This window comes from Equus quagga, chromosome 7 (genome assembly GCF_021613505.1).
Source record: "Equus quagga isolate Etosha38 chromosome 7, UCLA_HA_Equagga_1.0, whole genome shotgun sequence".
NCBI lineage: Eukaryota > Metazoa > Chordata > Mammalia > Perissodactyla > Equidae > Equus > Equus quagga.
In genome coordinates this window covers 30,985,936-31,007,816 of record NC_060273.1, presented here as the reverse complement: position 1 = coordinate 31,007,816, position 21,881 = coordinate 30,985,936, and the positions used below count along the sequence as shown (strand labels likewise).

At 59.6% G+C, this 21,881-nt stretch overlaps 2 protein-coding genes across 2 annotated transcripts in view; both read right to left on the bottom strand.

Moving 5' to 3' along the window:
* LOC124242023 (kinesin-like protein KIF19) overlaps positions 1 to 16,124 on the bottom strand; it is a 78,643-nt gene extending 62,519 nt beyond the window's left edge. Inside the window, exons 1-9 of the mRNA XM_046666482.1 lie at positions 16,038 to 16,124; positions 14,905 to 14,985; positions 10,157 to 10,267; positions 7,432 to 7,519; positions 6,384 to 6,520; positions 6,076 to 6,201; positions 4,718 to 4,912; positions 2,543 to 2,695; positions 1,947 to 2,069 (exon numbers count right to left, since the gene is read on the bottom strand). Coding sequence (XP_046522438.1) covers positions 1,947 to 2,069; positions 2,543 to 2,695; positions 4,718 to 4,912; positions 6,076 to 6,201; positions 6,384 to 6,520; positions 7,432 to 7,519; positions 10,157 to 10,267; positions 14,905 to 14,985; positions 16,038 to 16,124 — 1,101 coding nt within the window. The remainder of the gene's footprint in view (positions 1 to 1,946; positions 2,070 to 2,542; positions 2,696 to 4,717; positions 4,913 to 6,075; positions 6,202 to 6,383; positions 6,521 to 7,431; positions 7,520 to 10,156; positions 10,268 to 14,904; positions 14,986 to 16,037) is intronic.
* Positions 16,125 to 18,556: 2,432 nt separating this feature from the next.
* EIF3B (eukaryotic translation initiation factor 3 subunit B) overlaps positions 18,557 to 21,881 on the bottom strand; it is a 28,053-nt gene continuing 24,728 nt past the window's right edge. Inside the window, exons 15-19 of the mRNA XM_046666542.1 lie at positions 21,423 to 21,548; positions 20,832 to 20,909; positions 20,361 to 20,469; positions 19,945 to 20,061; positions 18,557 to 19,054 (exon numbers count right to left, since the gene is read on the bottom strand). Of these exons, the coding sequence (XP_046522498.1) occupies positions 19,958 to 20,061; positions 20,361 to 20,469; positions 20,832 to 20,909; positions 21,423 to 21,548 (417 nt within the window). The 3' untranslated portion in view covers positions 18,557 to 19,054; positions 19,945 to 19,957. The remainder of the gene's footprint in view (positions 19,055 to 19,944; positions 20,062 to 20,360; positions 20,470 to 20,831; positions 20,910 to 21,422; positions 21,549 to 21,881) is intronic.

Sequence of the window (21,881 nt, the reverse complement as noted above, 5' to 3'; positions counted from 1 at the left end):
GACGGCGGGCGCCAGGGGCTGGGGAGGGGCCGGGAGTCAGGGTCTAACGGGGGCCGAGTTTCCGTCTTGGAAGATGAAGTTCTGGAGACGGACGGTGTGACGGCTGCACAACAACGTGACTGTGCTCAACGCCCGTGAACTGGACACTTAAAAATGGTTAAAACGATCAATTTTATGGTACGTATATTTTGCCACAATAAAAACACTTCAGGGGCTGGCCGGTGGCCCAGTGGTTAAGTTCACACGCTCTGCATGGCGGCTGGGGTTCCCCAGTTTGGATCCTGGGCGTGGACCTACGCACCGCTCATCAAGCCGTGCTGGGGCGGCGTCCCACGGAGAGGAAACAGAATGACTTACAACTAAGATACACAACTCTGCACTGTGGTTTTGGGGAGGAAAAAAACGGAGGGGGAAGATTGGCAACAGATGTTAGCTCAGGGCCAGTCTCCTCACCAAAAAAACAAAAAAATTCTAACCACTCATCAAGAGTTTTTTTTAAAAAATCCTACCACGTGTCACCACTACTATCGTTCTGACGTGTGCCGTCCCAGATCCTTCTCTGCGCGGTTCCGCGTGTGGGGGTGTATCTACAGAGATAGATATGGGGGTTCTTTGGGTCGAGGTTAGGCTCCGGGTTTTTATGTAAATCACGTGAGACTACGGTTGTTATTCCTTAATTCGCTTTTCTCATCCAGCCGTGCGTCTGAGGCCGTCCATCTGTACAGAGAGGTCATCCTGTCCTCTCCAACAGCTGCAGAGCAAGCGGCCCGTAGGAGGGACGCACCAGCTTGCTAGTCCCACCCCCTTCGATGGGAACTTTGGGGCTTTCCAGTGACGCGGCCTCCTGGAGCACGTGGGTCTGCACTTCTCTTTGGTGGCTGTGGAGGGTGACGTTCCTGGTCGAGGGGCACAGGTGCTCTGTGGCTCTAACCCTGCACGTCACACACGCTCAGTCAAGCAGGGCTCAGCACCAATGTCACCTTCTCTGGAGGGCCCTGCCTGCCCCACGCCCCCTCAGCGGAGGCCCCTCTAACCTGGGTCTTCTCGGTTAGTCCCTTCCATAGCACATGTGGCTCTCATTTAGAGCACGTGCCGCAGTTGGAAATTATGTGTCGATCTGGGTGAATTCAGGTTTAATAGCCCCCTCCCTGCCCAGCTGAGCTCAGGGTTCAGGGGAGAGCAGAAGCCCCATGCTGTGGTTTTTCTGTCATGGCGCCCAGCTCCGAGCTGGGCAGTGGGGAGGGTTCATCACATGTTTGTGGTGATAATAGCGATATAATAAAATAACACCTCTCGTGTTCACCTCTAGTCACTCAGGGCATTATCGCAATGAATTCCCATACAGCCTGAAGAGAGGAATCCTCCACACTGCGTGCAGCAGTGTAGACAGACCAGCACAGCGGTTTAAGGCAGGGACTCTGGTGCCAGCTCTGCGCTAGCTGTGGCAGCTTAGAGAAGTTGCTTGACCTCTCTGTGCTGCAGCTGTCCAGTCTGTAAAGTGGGGCGGTCGTAGGACCTCCCTCCCAGGGAGAGGGCTGTAGAGAATGAAATAAATCAAACCACACGGAGAGCTCACGGCGCAGCCAGGCACCGAGATGAGTCCACGCCCCAAACCCCTCAACCTGTGAATGTGGCCTGCTTTGGAAAAGGGTCTTTGCAGATGTAATGAAGGATCTCAAGAAGAGATCGTCCTGGGTTAGGGAGGCCCTAAATCCAGTGGCAGCTGTGTGTCCTCGGAAGAGAAAAGAGGAGAAAGCAGGGGAAGAGGAGAAGGCCCTGCGGGAATAGTGGGAGAGGCAGAGGGATGAAGCCGAGGAGGGCCAGGAGCCACCAGACGCTGGAAGGGACAAGGAAGGGCCCTCCCCTCAGGGAGGGTGGCGGGGAGCACCGTCTGAGAATTGAGTGAGCAGCGAACAAGGGAGGGAGGGCGGGAGCGGGCGGCTCACCCTTGTCTTGATGTTCTTGGCTCTGTAGGCGTACAGCAGCGTGGTCCTGGACTCCTCAAAGGACGTGCTGGCCGGGCTGATGTGGGCGATCATCACTGTCCGGCTGTTCCCTCCCAGGGCATCCTGCTCGGGGGCAGGCACAGCTGGGGGTGACGGGAACCAGGACCCCCACCTGCCCAGTGGCACCGCCCTCCCCTACCCATCTCAACTGCCTTCTGCTCTGAGACTAGCAGATTAGACCAAGAGGCTGAATCTACGGGGACGTTCATTTATTGCTTTGCCCGTTTGTTTATTTACACCCTGCCTTGCTGTAGACTAGAGGTGACAGCATTCAGCTCGGCATAAAGAGGAATTTTCTCACGGTCAGACCATCCATAATGGGACAGATAGCCTGGGAAAGGTAGTGAGGTCCCTGTCCCTGGGAGCATGTAAGCACGGGCGGGATGGCGGGAGAGTTGTGCAGTCACGAGGATGGTTTCTACGGGGTTTTCCTGCCTTCGGGGGTCCCTGGAAGGGCCCTCAGACCCAGGTGTGAGCTTTCCCCCACAGGCAGGTCCTGGGGGACGCCGTCAGCTGTGGCAGCCTGCGGGCCGTACCTTCAGCAGGCGCGTGAGTTTGCTGTCCCGGAAGTTCACGTACTGCGTGCGGCTGCTGCCCTTCTCGCTGAGCGCGTTGATGCAGTTGCCCAGCGCGAGCAGGGAGCGGTTGATGTGTGCGCCCTCCTTCATCCTTTTGCCTTGGTTCTGGGTCTGAGCAGGGAGAGGCCAGGCTGCTCGGAGGACAGTCTTTCTCGACCCCCTACCTCCCCCATCCTGGTTCCCAGGGGCGGGGACTGAGGTCCCGGGGGTGCAGGAAGCCCAGCCCCCCCGGGGATGCTCAGGCTCTGCCTGACCGAGTATACTCCTGAGACCCTGGGAGCAGTGACACAGGATTCTGTGGGGGAGTACGACGCAGCCATGAAAAGGGACGGTGTAGCGCTATCTGCTGATGTTGAAAAGATGCCATTAAATGAGACAAAAAACGGGTCAGAGGGATGTCTCCAGAACAATCCCACTTTTATAATAAAAATATGAATGCGTGTGTTACCCAGGGAGACCCCCACACTGAGACTCTCTCCTCCTGCCAGTCCCAGCTCAGCATGCCTCCTGTGGGAGCACCCCGACCCTGCTCTCCCGGACAGCACAGCAGCCCACCTGTGACCTTTCGCCACGTCACCCTGTATATTTCCTTCAAATCGCTTAACACTCCTGCCAATTATCTTGCTCTTTTTTTTTTTTCTCTTGAGGAAGATTAGCCCTGAGCTAACATCTGACAATCCTCCTCTTTTTGCTGAGGAAGACTGGCCCTGAGCTCACATCCGTGCCCATCTTCCTCTACTTTATACGTGGGACGCCTACCACAGCATGGCTTGATGAGCAGTGCCACTCGCCTTTCATGTGCAAACCAGCCAACCAGAGCCCACGCCCCGCCCTCCTCCACGGGGTCCTCACGCTCAGGCCGGGTACCAGATAACCGGGGACAGCGTCCACGCCCCAGAGCCCACTGGAATGATCCAAACTAGACAATGCTGAGCCCGCCTTCCCACCAAACCACAATAAAGCCTGCTGCCCACAGCTCCCCCGCCCCCTGCCTCCCGACAGACCCTGGGGCTCCCCACACGGCCCTGGCGGCATCGCGCGCCCTCCTCCTGGGACCTGTGACAAAGAAACTATCCTTTCAGCCGCAGCCGTCTCCTGATCTGCTGGCCTCACTGCACCTCCAATTTTCTATTAAAACACTGCATTTTAAGCCAGCCTGACTCCGGGCCTGCCAGCCAGGCCCTGCTTGTTCCAGCAGCCCGTGCCCCGACGGCTGGGCCAGGTGCGGGGCGGGTGAATGAATGAATGAGAGAAGCGACTCAATGATCAAAGGCCAGACCCTCCACCCAGTACACCTGCGCACGGCCAAGTCACACAGCTGCCCGGGCTCAGCTCTGCGCTCGCGACACCCACACGCCGCTGCCCACCTGACACTGCGTCGGGGGGATCTGCGGGGTCATGAACGCTAAATGCCTGGGGCACAAGGGGACGTGAAAAATGTTGCTCGTTGATCATATCAGTGTTGTCTGACAGCGCCTCCCGTTCCAGGAGGAGCCGCACCCCTCCGTCCCGGCCCTCAACGGACGCTCAGGCCGCTGCAGCAAGAGAACACAGCCCTCACTCCCGGCGACAGGTGCACAAAGGACGGTGGGCCAGGGCTGGGGGCAGGCGGGCTATAGTAAACTGTGCACTCTGCCCCCAGTAGCCACACTTTGCATGCACTGTTCCCTCCACCTGACACACCCTTCCTTGCACCCCGTCAAACTCCTGCAGGCTCAGCCCTGAGGCCCCCTCCTCTAGGCTCCCACAGCCTCTGTGCAGACCCTGAATCGCCAAGCATAGGCCTTCCTGTGCGGTGATCATCCGCTCACACATCTGTCTGCCCCCGTCCCCCGAGGCTCTGAGCTCCCTGGGGCGGGTCTGGGTGCTGTTCGTCTTCTGTCTCTGGTGCCCAGGAGAGCGCTGCATGCAGGACGCCCCCTGTAAATACTGGCTCAGCAGGCTTGGCCACTCAGTACTTGTTGAGAATTATTTATTCAACAAACGTTCAGTGGCCAGGCGCCATTCCAGGGGCCGGAGGCGCTACTGGATGAGGACGGCCAGGGTCCTGCTCAAGACTGACGGGCAGGCGGACACAGGCGAGTGGCTGTGATGAGGGTGGAGGGGGCAGGGGGCCTGTCAGAGGGTGGGTACCTGGGACGCCCGCTCTGAGCCCGCCAGGTCCACCAGGAAGAGCCTCCCCACGTGCACTTCCTCCGCCAGGTCTGTGCCGCGGCGCCGCTGGCGCACGGTGACCTGCAGCACGGCGTGGGAGCGCGACGACGTCCGGTTGGTGGCCGTGGGCTCCTGGGTGCGCTGCCGGTTGCCTTTGGTGAGGAGCTGCATGATCTGAAGACAGAGGCAGAGGCAGGGGTGGTCACGGGCCCCTGAGTGGCCACGTGCCCCCTCCAGACCCACCCGGGCAAGAGAAGGAGGTGCGGCCCCCGAGCTCCTCTGGGCAACTCTTCACCAGCCCCCATGGCTGGGACGCTGATGGCAGAACCTCGTCCAGGGGAAGCAATTTCTGGTTTGCAGCAACAGTGATTAATTAACCGAGTCAACTAATCCAGCAGGGATGGCAGACTGCTGACACTCATACCACCCCTGTCCCTTCCTCCACCCACAGCAGACATCACCAGTGGATCACCCATTTCCTCCCACAGAGCCAGGTGCAGCCCCAGAACCCTTATTTTTTTTCCTTTTGGTGAGGAAGATTGGCCCTGAGCTAACGTCTGTGTCAATCTTCCTCTATTTTGTACGTGAGATGCTGCCACAGTGTGGCTTGATGCGTGGTGCTAGGTCCACACCCAGGATCCAAACCTGCAACCCCCAGGCCGCCAAAGTGGAGTGTGTGAACTTAGCAACTACGCCACCGGGCCGGCCCCTGGAACCCTTGTCAATACACAAGTCCTGGCGGTCGCATGGACTCAATGGAGCTGGCGAGCGGGCTGAAACGCAGCTGTCACGCGAGCCGCTGTGGAAACCAGGCCAACGAGCCTCCGCTGAGCACCCACTGTGCGCCGGGCCCTGCTGGGACCACAGAGCACGTGTGGAGGAGACCGACAGAGTCGCTGTGAGAGAACAGGCAAGAAGGCTCCCCGAGCCCGCCCGGAGCCCGGCCGAGGGCAGAGCTGAGTGTGGCTTGTGCAGAGGGACGGGAGGGCTGTGGGGAGCGTCCAGTGGCCCTCCTTCCTGCCGCAAACTTAGGATCGGGGACGGCAAGTGGCTCTCAGACTCGAGGCCGACTCTGGTCGTGCAGGAAGGGACGCTGAGCTGCCTCTGGATGCAGAGGGAGAGTGCGCCATCCGCTAGCGACGTCCGCCCTGCGCTCAGGCTAGGACAGCAGGGATATGGACATGAACATCCGCCATGCCCTCAGCTTGGCCTCAGCTTTGGGGCCGTGTGTGTGGCCCTGCTCTGAGCTGGAACCAGAAGGACCTTGTGAGCTAGGTCTGGGGTGCGTGGCCGCCGCGGCTGCGCCCCTCTCCCTCCGTGGGCCCCGCGACCCTCACCTCCTGGGCGTGGGAGGTGGAGACCTCTGTGATGCCTGCGATCTGGATGCTGCCCCTGGAGTCTTCTCTCAGCTCCAGAATCCCCGAGGCCGGGTTCAGGAGATCCCGGATCACTTCGTTATAAATCTGGGAGGAGACGGAAGAGCCGCAAAGGAAGCAGCTTTGGTGCAAAACAAGTGCAGGGACTTGCATATCCTGGGGCTCGGCGTCCCCAGGCCAGTGGGCCCCTGGGGGTAACACGCAGGAGGCGTTACACAGACGAACACGCCCGCTCTGCAGACGGGGCTGCGGGGCGGGCGCAGGCTCACCTCGAGGTAGGACATGGACACGCGGCAGTCCGCGCTGTCTCGGCTCTCCTCGATGGCCTGGAAGAGGTCGGCAAGGGTCCGCAGGTAGATGCCGGGCTCCGTGTCCGTGCCCAGCATGGTGTGGGTCTTCCCTGCACCTGCGGGAGGAGCGAGACCCCCAAGGCAGGGCTCCTGAGGGGGGCTCGACCCTACATGGACGCTGTGCCACCAAGAGGCTGTCCATGCCAGCCGCCTCTGCCATGCAAACGGTCCTGGCCGCTGACAGGCACGTTTTCCATTTTGGAAACAAGGAAAAGAAACTGTCTGAATGGTCTGGGGGAGAAAAATGGGGCACGGGGTGGGGGAGGATCCGAGGCAAAGACTCAGACAGTGTCAGAGGACGGGGACACGAGACACGGCTGCTCTTCTTCCCAGACTCTCTTTCAGACGTCCGTGCGGCTCTTCTAAGAAGACGGCTGCTGTCTCACACCTTTAAGGCCTGCCTCCTCACAGGGAGGCCTCGCCTTCCCCTCATCTGTCCACTCTCCAGGCAAGGACCGGCCTGCTCTCTCTTCCCTAGAGCCCGGCACGTACGGGTACTCGCTAATGTTTGTTGAATGAATGAATGAAAGCAAGAAAGCAATAAACGAGCTACAACTTTGGTCTAGGTGCTTTCAGGGCCTCAGTTTCCCCATCTGCACAGTGAGGGGGTGGCGCCCGTCCAGCTCTGACCCTCTGTGGTTCTAGTTTTCGGGGCGAGAGGGAGCCTAGCTTTTCGAGTGTTGGATGAGTCCAGCTAGTTATTCCAGAGAAGAAACCTGTGGGCTCTCATGGGCAGCAGTGTAGGCATGGACAGAAGTCCAGGCTCACTCCTACCAGCTGTGTGGCCCTGGGGAAGTCACTCTACCTCTCTGAGGCTCAGCTTTCTCAGCTGTAAAGAGGAGATCATTCCAGCTGCCTTTCAGAGCGGCTGCAAGGATGAAAGGAGCCGGGGATGTGGAGAGACCAGCGCAGCCCGGTGCACGGCAGGTGCCCCATTCCCTCCTTGGGACCCTGCCCCTGGCGGTACCTGAGGGGCCGTAGGCAAACACCGTCGCGTTGTATCCAGAAATGACGCCTTCCACTAACTGCTGGGTGGTGGCACGGTACACATCTTCCTGCGGACAGACAGAAGGACAGACGGTGAAACCGACGGCCCGGCCGGAGTCGGGGCCCCCAGCTGCTTGGAGAGGAGCGCTGTGTGGCGCCTGCAGACGTCCTGTTGCCTCTGGACATGCACAGGGAGCTACATCGGGGAGGGCGGTGTCGACAGCGTGTGGGCTCCCATCCCGGTCCCGCAGCCGCCTCGCCGGGGGGAGATAAGGCCAACCGCACAGCCCAGGTGCGAGAAGGTGTGTGACAGCTCGCGCCACAGGCCTGACACACGTCTGGTACTAAACGCTTGTGAGTCGTTTCCAGGGCTGTTTCAGGAATTGGGAGAGATCAGAAAGCATGCGAAGGGCTGTGAGGCTGCAGCAGGGTTTGGAAATCTGCGAAGGGCATTATGACTCCCCCGTATGGGACAAAACTAGGACCAGGGAGTGACGTCTTGGGCCGGCACGATTTCATTTAAGGCAGCAGCGTGCAGCAAGAGGAGTGTGTGGGTAGGGAGCTCCCCGTCCACAACGGTATTCAAGAAAGGACCCCTCCAGAGCTGGTGTCTGAGGGTGTGTAGGTTTGGCTGGACTGCATAGAAAGGGCAGTCCCCACGTCCTCTGCCCTTCCTGGGCGCCCACTCTGGGCCCTGCTCCTCATTTCGTTTCACTGTCCCAACAGCCCTGGCTGGTTACTCAGCTCACAGGAGGGAGAGGCAGCCTCTGAGCCCAGGCTGGACAGACTCCAAAGCTGGTACTGCTTTCCCCCAGCTTTGGACTCACGCAGTCTGGGCCTGAGTCCTGATTCTGCAACTCTCCAGCTGTGTGACCTCAGGCAAGTTGTTGACCTCCTGAAGCCTCAGTTTCCCCGTCTGCAAAATGGGGACAATATTACCATCTACTTTATAGGGTTGCTGTGAGGCTTGTAAGACCACGCACATCAAGCACCAAGCTCAGCCTGTGACAAGCAGCAGCTGCTCCATAAGAGTTAATGACCAGGTCCCTTCTACCCCCGACGCCATTAAGATCTCGGGAGTAAAAGCCTGTCAGCTCAGACAGCAGCTGGGCCTGCCCGTGCTGAGCCAGTCCGTCCTGCCTCGTCATTACGGCCCAGTCCTGAATGGAGGGCGACGTTCCCAGTGACAAAGGGTGGCCCGCGAGTTCTGAGCAGGACCCCCCTGAGATGCTCTCCATCGTAACTTGGTTGCCAGGCTGGACAGCAACAGAAAAGAGGCACAGTAGCTTAAAGAGGCTGCAAATTCCCACCACCGCCCCACTGAGAGGCTGAGCCTTCCTTGAGTCTGGGCCAGCCTCGGTGACCTGCGTGGCCAGGAAAGCACGACAGACGTGGTGACGTGCCAGCTGGGGGCCGAGCCTCAGAGAGGTCGGCAGCCTCCCCCTGCCCTCTTGGAGCTTCGAGGCCACCATGCTGCGAGGAAGGCCAAGCCACACAGAGAAGCCACACATGGGGGCTCCAGGGGACAGCCCCAGCCAACGCCATGCTGACGGTGAGTCCTCTGGGAGCCGAGGGGGCGGGCCACTTGGATGTGGGCCCAGTGGGGCCTTCGGACGACTGCCGCCCCCCATATATGACTAAAAGCCCGAGGGTCTGCCCAGCTGGGCCTCATGGGCCCACAGAACCATGAGGGACGCCGTGAGCAACTGGTCTCAGGCGCCCAGCTGTGGGGAGGCCGGCTGGCCTGCGAGCGAGAAGTGGGGGGCTTGGTGGCAGTGGAGGTGTGGTGCAGAGAGCACGGGGCCTCCCTCGGCTCCGCTCCCCCCGGGAAGGGAAGGTCACCTGGGCACGGGGCTGAGCAGCACAAGCCCTGCGTCCCTCCCTGGTTTTGTCCTGGGGCCACAAGTCCCCCAGCCTTCATCACCCTGGGGATGTGACGCTCCCACTGCAGGAGGCCTGGGTCCCAATCCGGCTCCGCCGGGCTCAGGAGTGGGTGTCCCTCACTTGGTGTCAGCCCGCCCTGAGCCCTGGGCTCCCCTCTGCCCGGGTGACGAGGCCCGGTTCCTGGGCCAGGGTCAGGTGACATGCTGGGCAGCCTTCTGTCCTCAGCAGAGGGGGTGAGGAGGAGGAATATCTGGCCTCTGTGTGACCCCGTGGAGCCTCCGGCTCTTCATCTGGGGAATGGGTGTGCTAAGGGGTCCGCCTGGACCCCTCCCCGCTCTGTTGCTCTGTTGTCTGCAGCTCCGTGCTCAAGGTCTCAGCTGAGACACCCCCTGAGGGAGGCCCCCCCACCACCGCACGCCCCGCTGGTCCTGCGACAGCACTTAGTAGCGATCCTTTCTCCGTGTTGGCTGTCTGTCTCCCTCACTGGGGTGGGAGCCCGTGGGCAGGGAGTGTGTCCAGCCACAGGGTGGACAGGACATCATTTTGTTGAATGAATGGGTGGACAGACGGAGGGATAAGTGAGAACATGTGTCAGGCCCGGGGACCTAGCGGCACCCCCGCACCCCTGGAAGGGGCCTCCTGCTCCTTGCCCCTGGGATGACCTGAGGCGCCAACGCCCTTGCTCATCAGGGACAGCCCCGTGAGAAGTCACGGACAAGACCACCTGGCCACCAAGTCCCCCTCGGGGGGGCTCCGGGTTTGGTGAGACACCCACGGCTGGCGCAGCCCACGGGGGATGAAGGGGGCGGAGGGGCGGGCACCTGCGACGCGTGTTGGTCGAAAACCATGTCGAAGATGAAGGCCTTCTCCCGGGAACGGTGTGCACGCAGAGTGTCCTCAGGGTCCTCCCCGGGATCCATGAGCACTGCCATCTAGGAGCAGGGAGAGGGGAGGGGTCGGGAAGGGCTGCTCGTGGAAGCAGGGCGGGCTCCACGCCCCCAGCAGGACCCCAGCCCGGCGCCCAGCCTCGACGACCTCCGGGGGCCTGGCCTGGGTCCGAGGAGGGCGTAGGCCTCTGTGCTCAGCCAGGAAAGGAGCTGCGGGGCACCCGCCCAGCACCCTCTCTGCTTTCCATCCGAGGGGGCAGCGTCTCTTGGCTACGGCCCCCACAGCCACGACGGTCAGCCCCCCAGGCTCCCGGCACTCACGCACCAGCAACCGGGCAATGTTGAATCCACAGCCACCCCTGGGACAGACACCTGCACTCCTGCCAGCAGACGGGCCCTGGGGGCTGGGGTCCCTGTAAACAGCCCTCCCGCCACGACCCCTCAGGCAGCGCTCCACAGGGACGGGCCTTTGAAGAACTAATGGACGGAGAGACAGGAAGGGGCTCTGTAAACTGTAAAGTGCTGAGCCGCAGCCTCACTGCTGCGCTCTTGCCACGCGGCCCCAAGTATGTCCACCCCCGACCTGTTTACCTCCCACTCAGGGGACTGAGCCACACGAAGGAAAGAGAACGGAAGAGTGGGGGGTCCACAGGCACCTGGAGAAGGAAAGGACCACCCGGGCTCTCCAGCCCGCCTTCGCTTCTCCGAGCGCCGGGTGGCCCTCCCGGGGCCTCCGTCTCGCATAAATATGTGATGACGAGCCACTGTGCATTAGGGCCTCCGGGACGGCAGGTTCAAAGGAGCCTTTCCCAGGGGACAGGGGGGCAGGCAGTTAGACACCAATCAGCTCTGTTTACTCCTTGAGGAGCTCCTGGCTGGTGGAGGTCTGGGGGGGGCTCAGCTGCCTGTCCAGGCCTGCAGGGCCAGACACCGGGGAGGAAGCACGGAGTCGTAGGGGGCACAGTGGAGCTGACCAAGAGCCCCCCAACCTGGCCACCCGCCTGACCCCTGCGTGGGTCCACAGCTCTGGAAACTGAGGTCCCGGGAGGCAAGGGCTGCCCGGGTTCCTGGGGAGTCAGGCAGGGCTGGGAGCAGCCCCCGGGGCCTGGCCGGGCTTCTGGCCAGGACCTGCTCCATGACATAAGCTCGCTCGCTTTTCCTTGATGCTTTTCTTCTCCTTCCAGTGACAGAAGGATCCAAGAAAGTAGGGCTTGGGGGCATCCCCTGCAGGGCAGTTCCTGGTGCGTGTGCGCATGGGCCTGGCCTGCATTGGAAGGGCAGTCAAAAAGTCCCTGCCGGGGGTGGGGGGGGGGGAGCCCACAGCCCAGTTTCCAATCCTGCTTCTACCCACACCAGCTGGGAGGCGCGGGCACGTTCCCTCACCTCCTTGGGCCACAAGATGGACACACTACTCGAACCCGCGGCTGTGAGCGGTAACGAGACGGCGTGCACAGCGCCGAGCCCGGCGGGTTCAAACCCTACCAGCTGCACTGGGTCTGGGACCGGAAAAGAATGTTTGTTTTCTTTTGCTGAAAATAACATTATTGAGAGAAATCAGCTAAATGTGCACACAGGTGTAGACCTGGTGACATCGTGTCAGTGTTCATTTCTGATTTTGCTCGCTGTCCTGGGGTCACAGAATGTTCCTGTTTTTAAGAAATGCGCACTGAGACATGCGGGGGTGGAGGAGCACGACGCCCACACCTTACTCTGAAACGGTCCTGGGAAAGGAGCGTGTGCGCAGAGGGCGGGAGGATGAAGCTAACTGGTGCAACGTTAACATCTGGGGAACCGCGCAGGGAAGAGGGGAGCTCCTTGCGGGGTTCTGGCAGCATTTTGATCAGTCCACAGTGACTTCAAAATCAAAAGTTGAAAGCAAATGCGACGACACACAGCAGGGACGAACCTTGGAGACACCGTGCTAGGTAAAGAAGCCAGGGGCGAAAGCCTCGTATCGTAGGACCCCGTTCACAGGAAACATCCAGAATGGGCAAACCCACAGAGACGGGAAGCAGGTGGGGGTGGCAGGGGCTGGCGGTCGGCGAGCGACGGCTCCCCGGGTGTGGGCTCTCCTTCTGGGGTGATGGAAATGTTTTGGAACTAGATAGAGGTCGCATGACACTGTGAATGTGCTGAATGCCACTGAATTCTTCACTGTAAAATGGTTGAGTTTTGTGTCATGTGAATTTCACCTCAATTTTTAAAAAGTGGGCTTTTGTATAGTGCACGGCAAGGCAGCCTTTGGGAGCCAGGCCCGGGGTGGGCTCTGGAATAACTCCGAGACATTCCTGTCCAGACGCCCAGAGGGGAGACCAGATGATGCAGGGGGTGGCGGGGATGCAGGTGGAGAGGGTCCAGGGGGACCTGTGACCGCACACCGTCACCCACATCGTTCTGAAACGCTCCTCTGTGGAGCCTACTGACCAAGTGCCAGCGTTCCCGAGACTTCAGAGGGGCGGCGGTGCCGGAAAACCTGAGGTTCCGACTTGCTGAAATGATTTTCCATTCTCATGATGCGCTTGTTTCATTTCAAACCCCTCAGCCCGAGCCCCGCCCCCCACCCCGTGGAATCCGGAAGCGTCCTGTTTCCTTAGATTCACAGGAGCCCCAAAACCAGGGCGCTGGGGAGAAGTTCTCCCTCTAAGGAGAGAGGCATCCTGACCTCGAGGAATCACGGGCAGCCCCGGATGCCCACGGAGCTGCCAGGGCCGGGGCCAGCAGGCGACACTGTCTTCAGGTGTGGCCGGTGGCCTCCCAGGGGTGCGGCTGGCAAACAGCAGGAGAAAGATGAAAGGGGGGTGTTCCAACCCACACAGGGGTGCTGCTGAGGCTCCCGTTACCAGATGGGACCAGAAGTCACCCAGGGACAGCCGGGGAGCCTCCTGGGAGGAGGTCGGTCAGCCCCTGCCGGGAGCCGTCCTCTCAAGTTAAGCCTCTGCCTTGTGACACGGTCCGGGAGAGAGATGAGGGGACGCACGGCGACCCTCAAGGGATTCTACCAGGGTGCCCCTGCAACGAGTCTCCCCGGTACTTCTGACTTTTCTGCTTTTGCTCACTCTGCTCTACACCTGGGGTTATTTCAGGGGAAGTCAGCCCGGCCCTGGGAATGAGAATGATACAATGCAATATTCTAGGGAAAGTTCTGGGGAAAAACATCTTCTAGGGGAAGAACATTCTGACCCGTCCTTTGGTCGGGTGAAGCGATGGGAGTGGAGAGGGAACAAAGAAATCTGTAGCCCCCACAGATCTCTCTGGGAGGACGGTGGTTGCCACAGCCCATTGAGTCAGGAGGCCGCTGAGGGTAGCCTCCTTGAAGGAAAGAATTACAGAAGCTTGACTCCTCCCGGGCCTACACACAATCAATTGCTCTTAGGACTACTGTCTATCTCATAATCAATTACTCTTAGGACTATTGTCTACCTTGCAAAAACCCGCTTACGTGAGCCAAAAATATGTACTGGGACTGTTTCATGAAATCATCCTTGCATACCCCGAGCCCTATATAAATCATACATACACAAAATAAAGTTAGACTTGGACACCAAACTCCTTGTCTCACCGCCTCCTCCCTCGCCAACGCCGTCCATCCCTCAGGAGACCCTGTTCATGCTGGGGCTGGACCCTGGCAAGCCCCCATGATGGGCAAAGCCCCGAGGTCTGAGGACTAGTGACATTACTTTAAGAGCCACTATAGATTCCAGCAAATTATTTGTCTTAAAAGTTATTTAAAGGGTCCTCTCTTCTTCCCCCCGATTTAACAAGGGCCCTGTCTTGTTTTACTGCTGAGTTATCTAGGAACTCAGCACCAGTTCCCCTGGCCTCCCTGCCCCTCCCGCCCCTCAGTCATTCCGTCCATTTCACCTTCCCGCAGCATCACCCCTCCAGCTTCTCTCCGGCTGGGTCGGCACTGGGCGCCCCAACCCTGGTGGGCAGCTGGCAGCCAGGGCTCCCCAACATCCTGGCCCTCTGCCTTGGATGGGCAAACACACTCCCAGGAACCACATTCAATTCCTCGCTAAAGCTGCCTTTCTGACGACAAATGGGAAAACCCAATTCACTTGACAAAATCTTGTTTTCCCCAAAATTTGGCATTTATTCCAGCAAGTGACTACGACGGGCACCAACGTGTCCAAACCGAGGAGCAGGAATCCTCGGCGAGGCAGCATCCTGCTGCCCGCAGTCACCTGGGCCCCTTCCCCAAACTGCAGCCCTGGACCTGGACCTGCTAAACCCGCGCTGGGCCCCGCCGTCTCCCGCTCCCACGGCTCCCCGCCCTTGAGCCCAGCCGCTCCTGCGTCGGGACCTGGAGCATCACTCCCTCCCGGAGACCACTGGGCCCCCTCCTCTGGGTGCTGCCCGAGCGTCCTATCAGAGAGGCCTTCGGGCCCACCTGTGTTCTGCTTCCTCCTCTCTGAGGCACTGCACCCCCCCGAGATGTCTGGCTGCCCCCCACCCCCACTAGAAAGTGAGCTGGGTTGGGCGGGCCCTTGTCTGCCTCACGGCCCTACCCGCGTCTGGAACAGCATCTGGCCGCGGGGAGCACTGGATCTGAACATTTGCTGAAGGCATGAATGAGAGAATGAGCAAGTGGGCGAGTGAGGGATCGAAGCAGGTGAAGTGTGTACTGGGAGGGTGAGCTTTGCGACCCGGTGGACGCACCCTCTGTGCCCCTACAGCCTCACCTGGTCCCCGACTTTGTGGGCAATGGCGGTGGCTCCTTCCTCCAGTTCTGTGTCATTGAGCGGGCGGATCCGCAGTGCTACCTGTGGGCAGGATTCTTCCAGGACACCGGAGACGCCCAGCCCAAACTCTCCCCACTCCTCCCCATCCCCACCTCATGAGCTCCACGCTCTCAGTGAGGCATCAAGGCCACTGAGCCCCAAGTGCTAACCTTCCAACCCATAGCGTGAACTTGTTCCCGCCTCATGTAACGCTGGAGGGGAGCACTGTGCATAGTTACCCTCACTAATCTCAGGTGGGGAGACTGAGGCACAGAGAGGTGAAGTAACTTGCCCAAGGCCACACAGCTAAGGGGGTCTCACCCCCTCACCCGGTTACTTCTGCTTCACCCACCACCAGAAGGGACCCAAAGCTCCATGCAGGCCATGAGTGTGTTCAGAGGGAAGGCTATTCTCAGGTAGGAAGCCCACGGGCTCCGCTGTCCATCATTCTCTGCCCCGCTCCACCACCCCCATCCTCAGGGAGTCCCACAGGAGGCCCTCTTGGATCACACTGACCCCAGGCCTCGAATCCTCGACCCCCCAGGAGCTGTGGGCCCTGGCAAGCCAGCGCAAGCCTTTGGGCCCCCGGCTTCTCATCTGTAGGACGGGAAAGTTCCGTCCAGCAGAAGCCGTAGCTCTGCTTCTCCCCGAGGGGCAGGCAGGACTCAGGTCTCCGGGGCGAGTCCTCAGCCTCAGCTCACCCAACTGTCAAACGAGCTGAGGTTCCACATGAGCCAGCAGAGGGTCTGGTCAGGCCTCACAGGGCCTGGATTGGGCCAGGGTAGAGGGTGCCCACCCCCGCTTCTGGGGGTCCTGGTGCAGGTCGAGCTCCCCAGGGAATGAGATTCAGAGGGCAAGGGGTGAAGGGGGGGTGCCTGTAGACTTGGGGTGAGGAGGTTGGGGAGCAGGGAGTTGTGAGGTCCCAGTGAGGGAAGGCTGAGGACTGCTGGGTTTGGAGGGCTGATGACAGAGACCTCAGCTGTGCCAAGCTGTGCTGGGGGCAGCGGGTCGGGAGCAGGGCAGAGGCAGCCTCGGGGCTAGGGATGCAGATGCACAACCCTGCGGCTGTCAGGGGAGGTGAGGAGGGCACTCACCATGAGCTGCTGGTCCTTGGGCTCCATCTCCCTCAGGGCCGGACTGCCCCCAGCCGGGGAGGGGCCAGCGGCAGGGCAGGAGGGCATGTGGCAGGCCAGGGATGCACGCACTCCCTGCTCTCCTGGCTGAGATGAGGAGACCTGTCCCGGAGTCAGCCCCGCCCCACCCCGCCCGAGTGACATCAGCAGGGCCCCTGGGAGCCCAGCTGGTCCTTAACCGCATCAGTGATGCTGGGATTGCCCACGTGGCTCAGATGGGCCCTGAGCAGCTGGGTGGCCCAGGCCCCACGGGGCACAGGCTGGCTGCATGCTGGGCACACAGGGACGGGTGCCAGACACCTGTCCAGCCTTCATGTGTATGTGCTCATCCAACACCATGGCAACCCAGGGTTCCTCCACTGCCTCACCCAATCTACAGTTGAGCCTGCCTCAGATCTACACCCGGAGGAGACGGAGGGACTGCATCTATTTTCGCAGGGTGGGGTGCCAGGAGAGGGGGCAGCCAGAGGAAAGGCCTGAGCAGTGCTGCCCCCCGCCCCCTCCCAAAGCACGCCAGGGTTGGCCTTGGAGCTTCCCCACTGAAGTAGCTAACATCTCCTGGAATCACCTCAGCTGTGAATGCCTCTTCCCAAAGATGCATCCTTAAAGGGTTTGGCCTCTCCCAAGCTGTCTGCACTGCACCCAGGGCCTGACTTGAGTTAACCACCGGCGTATCTGCTGCTTAAACACTGCGCTCAGCTTTTCCACTGCGGGCCCCAGGGAAGTCACTGCACCGAGAACCAACCATCACAGGCTGCAGCTGCCCGGTGGTGCAGTCAACAAGTGCCAGACAGCACCGCCCCTACTGAGAGCTGGGGTCAGTGCCAACACAGCCCATTTGTCCTGTGTTTCGTACAATCAGAGATAGCATCCATGAAGTGAAACCAAGAAATACCACCGAGTGACTGTAACTAGAGTAGAAAGACGTGCAGGGGCACAGCGGCAGCAGCGGGGTGGGCCTGAGGGTGAATGGCTCGCTTCAGGTCACCATGGCTCTCAGGTCGGCCAGCCCAGCAGCACTGACCGACCAGCGTACGGTAGCATGCTCAGGACAAGTGTGCATGTGGCCACGCTCCATGGCGTCCAGGTCAGTGCTGAGCTCCAGGACCGCGTGACACGTGAACGAGGCAAGGAGAGGGAGTGGCACCCCTCGAAATCCATGTCCCCCTTTCACGAAGGCTCCAGCCTTGACCCCTCCCAGAACTTGCTGGAAAAGCCAGGTTCCAAGGCGAAGGCAAATACCCTCCCGCCTTGACCGCTTCCGGTCTCCTGCAGACACGGCCAAGAGCAGACCAGTGCCCACCTGGACGCCCCGGGCCAGAGTGCTGGGGGGACGCTCTGTCCTTTCCCACCCCAGGCCGGGTCAGGAATCGTCGCCAGGGCGGTCCTGGAAGGCTCCGCTGCAGCAAGGAGAGTCGAAGCAGGCAGTGTTTCAGAAATCCTTTTACTTACAAATCAGATAAAACAATTACAACTAGCAAGTTTCAAACAGGGAAAAGTTTTTGAAAGCTCTGTTAAAAACCTGTGAATATGATAGAACCGTGTGCCTCTTCTTACTGCCATGAAATTAGAAAAACTAGGTCTTGGCACACCCAAGCTGAGAAAAGAGGAGAGCAACGAGAAGCACCGTAAAACGGGCGCTCACGGGGACGCGCTAACGGCAGGCCCGCAACCAGAAGGACTGTGGAGAAAGCGGATGGGGGGAATTTAAGGCTCACGAGAAAGGGGCAGCGCGGAATGCCCGCCTCACCCGGGGGACCCTGAGCCGCCGGGGCCTTCGTGAGGATGAGCCTGCAGTGGGCAGCCCGCCACTGCCACTGTCCCTGGAACCCCGCAGGACAAGGACCGCTTGGGCACTAGCTGACTGGGCTGCAGGGGCGGCATCCGCCTGTCTTCCGCCCACAGGTGACAGCTCCTGCTCCAATCCCAAACGCTGAGGTTTGCACACGTCACTGCGGTGAATTCCAAGTGCGCTTGCTGCAGGCTTCGCTGCTTTTCAAACTACGCTTCAGCTTCCAAGGGGACAAAAAGAAAGAGGTGGAAGAAACCGCAATTTCACAAGGCACTGATGGGTAGCAAGACACTGCAAATAAAAATGGGCTGAGATTACATGATTCGTTCACTCCCTTTCTAGAGGGGCAAAAAAGCTAAATATTCAAAGCCACGTAATAGTGACTAAAACGACAGCTCTCAACCAAGTCTGCAAGCTTGTAGAACTCCAAGGCAAAGTCTACAGGGCTCCTCCTCAGGTGACACGGCGAGCACAGACAAGAAAACGACGTCTCCCGGACTGCCGCGTACTGTGCAGGGCTCAGTGGACGCGCAGACGAGATCACGAGGGTGGTCGCCCTCCTCACCGCGTGGCGCGTGGCAGACGGATGCAAGGAGCCCAGCAGCGGCCACCACCGCTGGCGGGGAGGGAGGGGAGAGAGGCGCCACATTCAAGGCCGCTAGCTACGTTCAAAGAGGAGAAAGACAGCTTTTTCACACAGGTTTGCTTTTATTTCCATGTTCAGCCTGGTGAGAGAACCTGCCACACCCCGGGCGGCGGGGAGTCCACGCTGCACTGCCCTCCGACCACACCGGGCACAGCGCCGCACTGCTCCCCCGTCGGCGGCCAGGACACCAACACTGGCCCACGCGCATGGGACAGGAAGGGACCTCGAGAGGACTGCTCAGCTGTGGACGCTGCACCTCGGAAGCACCACCGCGGCCGGAGGAGAGCGCCTGCCGGAGCACGTGCCCGAGTCCAAGAGCAGACACTGGTGGTGTGACTTTAAAAAACCCAAACAAGAAAACGTGAAGCAGCGCCTTCCAACGCCCCCAGCGTGGCTCCCGGGGGTTACAAGGCACAACAATGTGTGGATGGAAGAACCCAGGTGTGGGCACAGCCAGAGCAGGAGAAAGCACGGGGGGTCCCAGGGGTTGTGCAGGTTCCGCAAGAGGATGAGCCTGGGTCCAGCACGGGACACGTGACACTGCAACAAGGGAACAGCTGTTACTCTCTGTCCCCACCTTCCTGACAAGTGATGATAAGAGGAACAGTCACCACTGACGTCATCCCCGACGAGCAGGTATGGCAGACAGCACACAACCTTAAGGCGGAAGGGACCCCAAAGACCCGCGTTAATCTCATGGCTGTGAGAGAGGCAGCTGTCTCCGGGAGCAGCCTCGACGTGGTTCCCAAGGAACCACCACCTTCACTCCGGTCAGCCACGGGCCTCTCCCTGGCATGGGGACAGCACTGCGTGGACAGCCCACCGCACACAAAGCCTCAGACTGCCCCCAGCCCCCCGTTCACATCAGCTCGAGATGCAGAACCGCTGGACTCTTCCTCCCTCACTGCAAAGGCCCTCATGCCCTGCCACCCATGACCGGATGGTGAGGGCGCCCGGCCCAGCACGACCGGGACTGACCGGATGGTGAGGGCGCTCGGCTCAGCACGACCGGGACTGACCAGACCCAGCACCACGGCCGGCAATGCCCGTCTTTGCTCTCTGCTGGACACGAGGCCTTCTCCGAGCAAAGGCTCCTGGGGATGGTCCTCCCCTTCCCCGGGCACGTCACACCACCCACCCAGTGCCCGCCCTGGCCCTCCTCTCATCCACGACCAAACCCTGCTCCAAAGGCACCATCCTCAAAATCTGGAGCTGGAGGCCTGGAGCTTCCAGAGAAGCCCTAGCTCTGACACCCAGGGTCTGCACGTTACTCTCGACAGCTCATGCCAAGATCTTCCCAATCCTGACCACGTGAGCTGGAGGAGGTCCACTCGCAGCCTTGAACGAGTACTGTGTAACTGGTGCAGTGACAGAAAGGAAAGAAAAAACCACCAGCAGGATCTGAGTGTTCCTGTCTGAAGAAGTCTTACCAGTGCTCTCGGCTCACTCCTGATTTCCAAGAGGAATGATTTCTTCTGTGACAAAGAACTCGATGGTCTCCTCCTCCCAGTCATCCACGTTGCTGTCCAGCTCATCAGTGTCCACACCTAAGAGGAGCAGGGGGAGGAGGGGCTGCACTGGCACGCAGACATGCGGGAGCCCCACCAGTACTGCCGGGGTCCCCCTCCTGGACCTCACGCACACGCGCATGCACACCAAGGCCCTCTGCAAAGGCTGGGGACCGGACCTGTGTGCAGTGGAAGCTCCAGCTCCTTTGACAATTTGAGAATCTTTAGACAAGACTTGAAGTTTACTGAGAAACTTGGAGAATTAACCCAGATGTGAAAGGAAAAAATATTTTACAAATAGACCCTTTAAAAACGTCATCTTCGGCTACTAAAGTTACCTCCTCGCAATTCGAGACGTTCGTTTTTCTGCTCCATATAGAGCTCTTGGGCCATTTTCCGGTATTTCCGGAAATCCTCCATCATGGTTCGTCTTCTCTCTACTAATTCCTACATATGGAGTTGGGGGGGAAGTTACAGGACAAACGGAAATGAAAAGACACGATCGGCAGGGACCCCCAGTCAGAGGATGTGAGGACTACCCAATTTAGAGATTCTTGAGACAGGAATGGCCGGGTGTCTTTGGGCTCATCTTCTCCCTCTAACACTGCCCCCGCCCCATACATACTGAGAAGCCAGCCACCAGGAGGGTTGGTCAGGCCCCGAGGCCCACAGCTGCCCCCGCTGAGTCTCCCTGAGCAGACACCTCCTATCCCCCCCAGGCCTGGCGCTGGCCCCTCTCCTGGCCCAGCTCCACCAGGAGGGCCGGGGGCTCTCTCCTCATCTCCCTCAGTCCTAGGAACCAGGCTAACCTTGGAGGCTTTGGACTGACTCAGACGATCCTTCTGTTCAAAGATCTTGGAGTATTTCTTCAGATCCTTTTTAATTTGCTGAAACAAAGACAAGTCACTCAGGATTTAAACATTCAAAACAAGAACCACAAAGCCAATCCTCAAAGATGCCAACACGACATGACCCCTCCCAATGAACAGAACATGGGCTCCTGGGAGCACTCGGTGCGGCGTCTGCCCTCTGAGGTGGCCGTCCTCGAGGCTGCTTCCTTTCCTGGAGCTGCACTCTCCTCTTAGCCTCTCACCACAATCACGTAAGTCCCACAGTTGTGTGCCTCCTAACCCCACCAGGACGCTCCCACAGCCCGGCACCTTCCATCGCCCCTCTACTTCACGCATTCCAAGCATGGTACTGACGTGTCCTTAACCCGAAAACCTGAGTTTCCTGTCCTGCTCCGTCTGGTTCCTACCGTTTGTGCGTCTCTTCAAAGAGCCCCCGTAAGTGTCACGCTTCTATGCTCACTCACCACCCTCACAGTAACAGGAAAAAAGAACCACTGTTTTCCTTCACGATCACGTCCACGTCCCCTCAACCTGGCGGGGACCCCAGACCTTTATCTGCTCCTGGCTCAGCAGTGTTGGGGGCCGGGGTCTCCACAGCAGCTGGCAGAAGCGATCCTTGTTGTTCTTCTGCAAAAGGCGGCCTTGGAAGGTCCACAGCCAGTAAGCATTGTCCACCTACGAGAGAACAGAGGCCGAAGAGCTGCCCACTCCCCGAGTTCCACCGACACCTAGAGGTCTGGGGATCTCTGTCAACAGGACAACAAAATTAACCGTTTCACTCAACAGATGTTTCAGAGCCAATAACCTGTCAAACGTTTTGGTATTTGAGAGACACTGGTGAACAAAACAAAGATCTCTGCCTCCGCTGGGATGACATCCAGCAGGGGCAACACAGTCGAGAAGCAAGAGACGCAAAAGCTTCCGTTCTGAATTACGGAGCACGGTATACAGGCAGCTCGAGCAATGCCAGTGAAGCGCAGGCCTTTTACTGGTCTGGGACGAGCGACC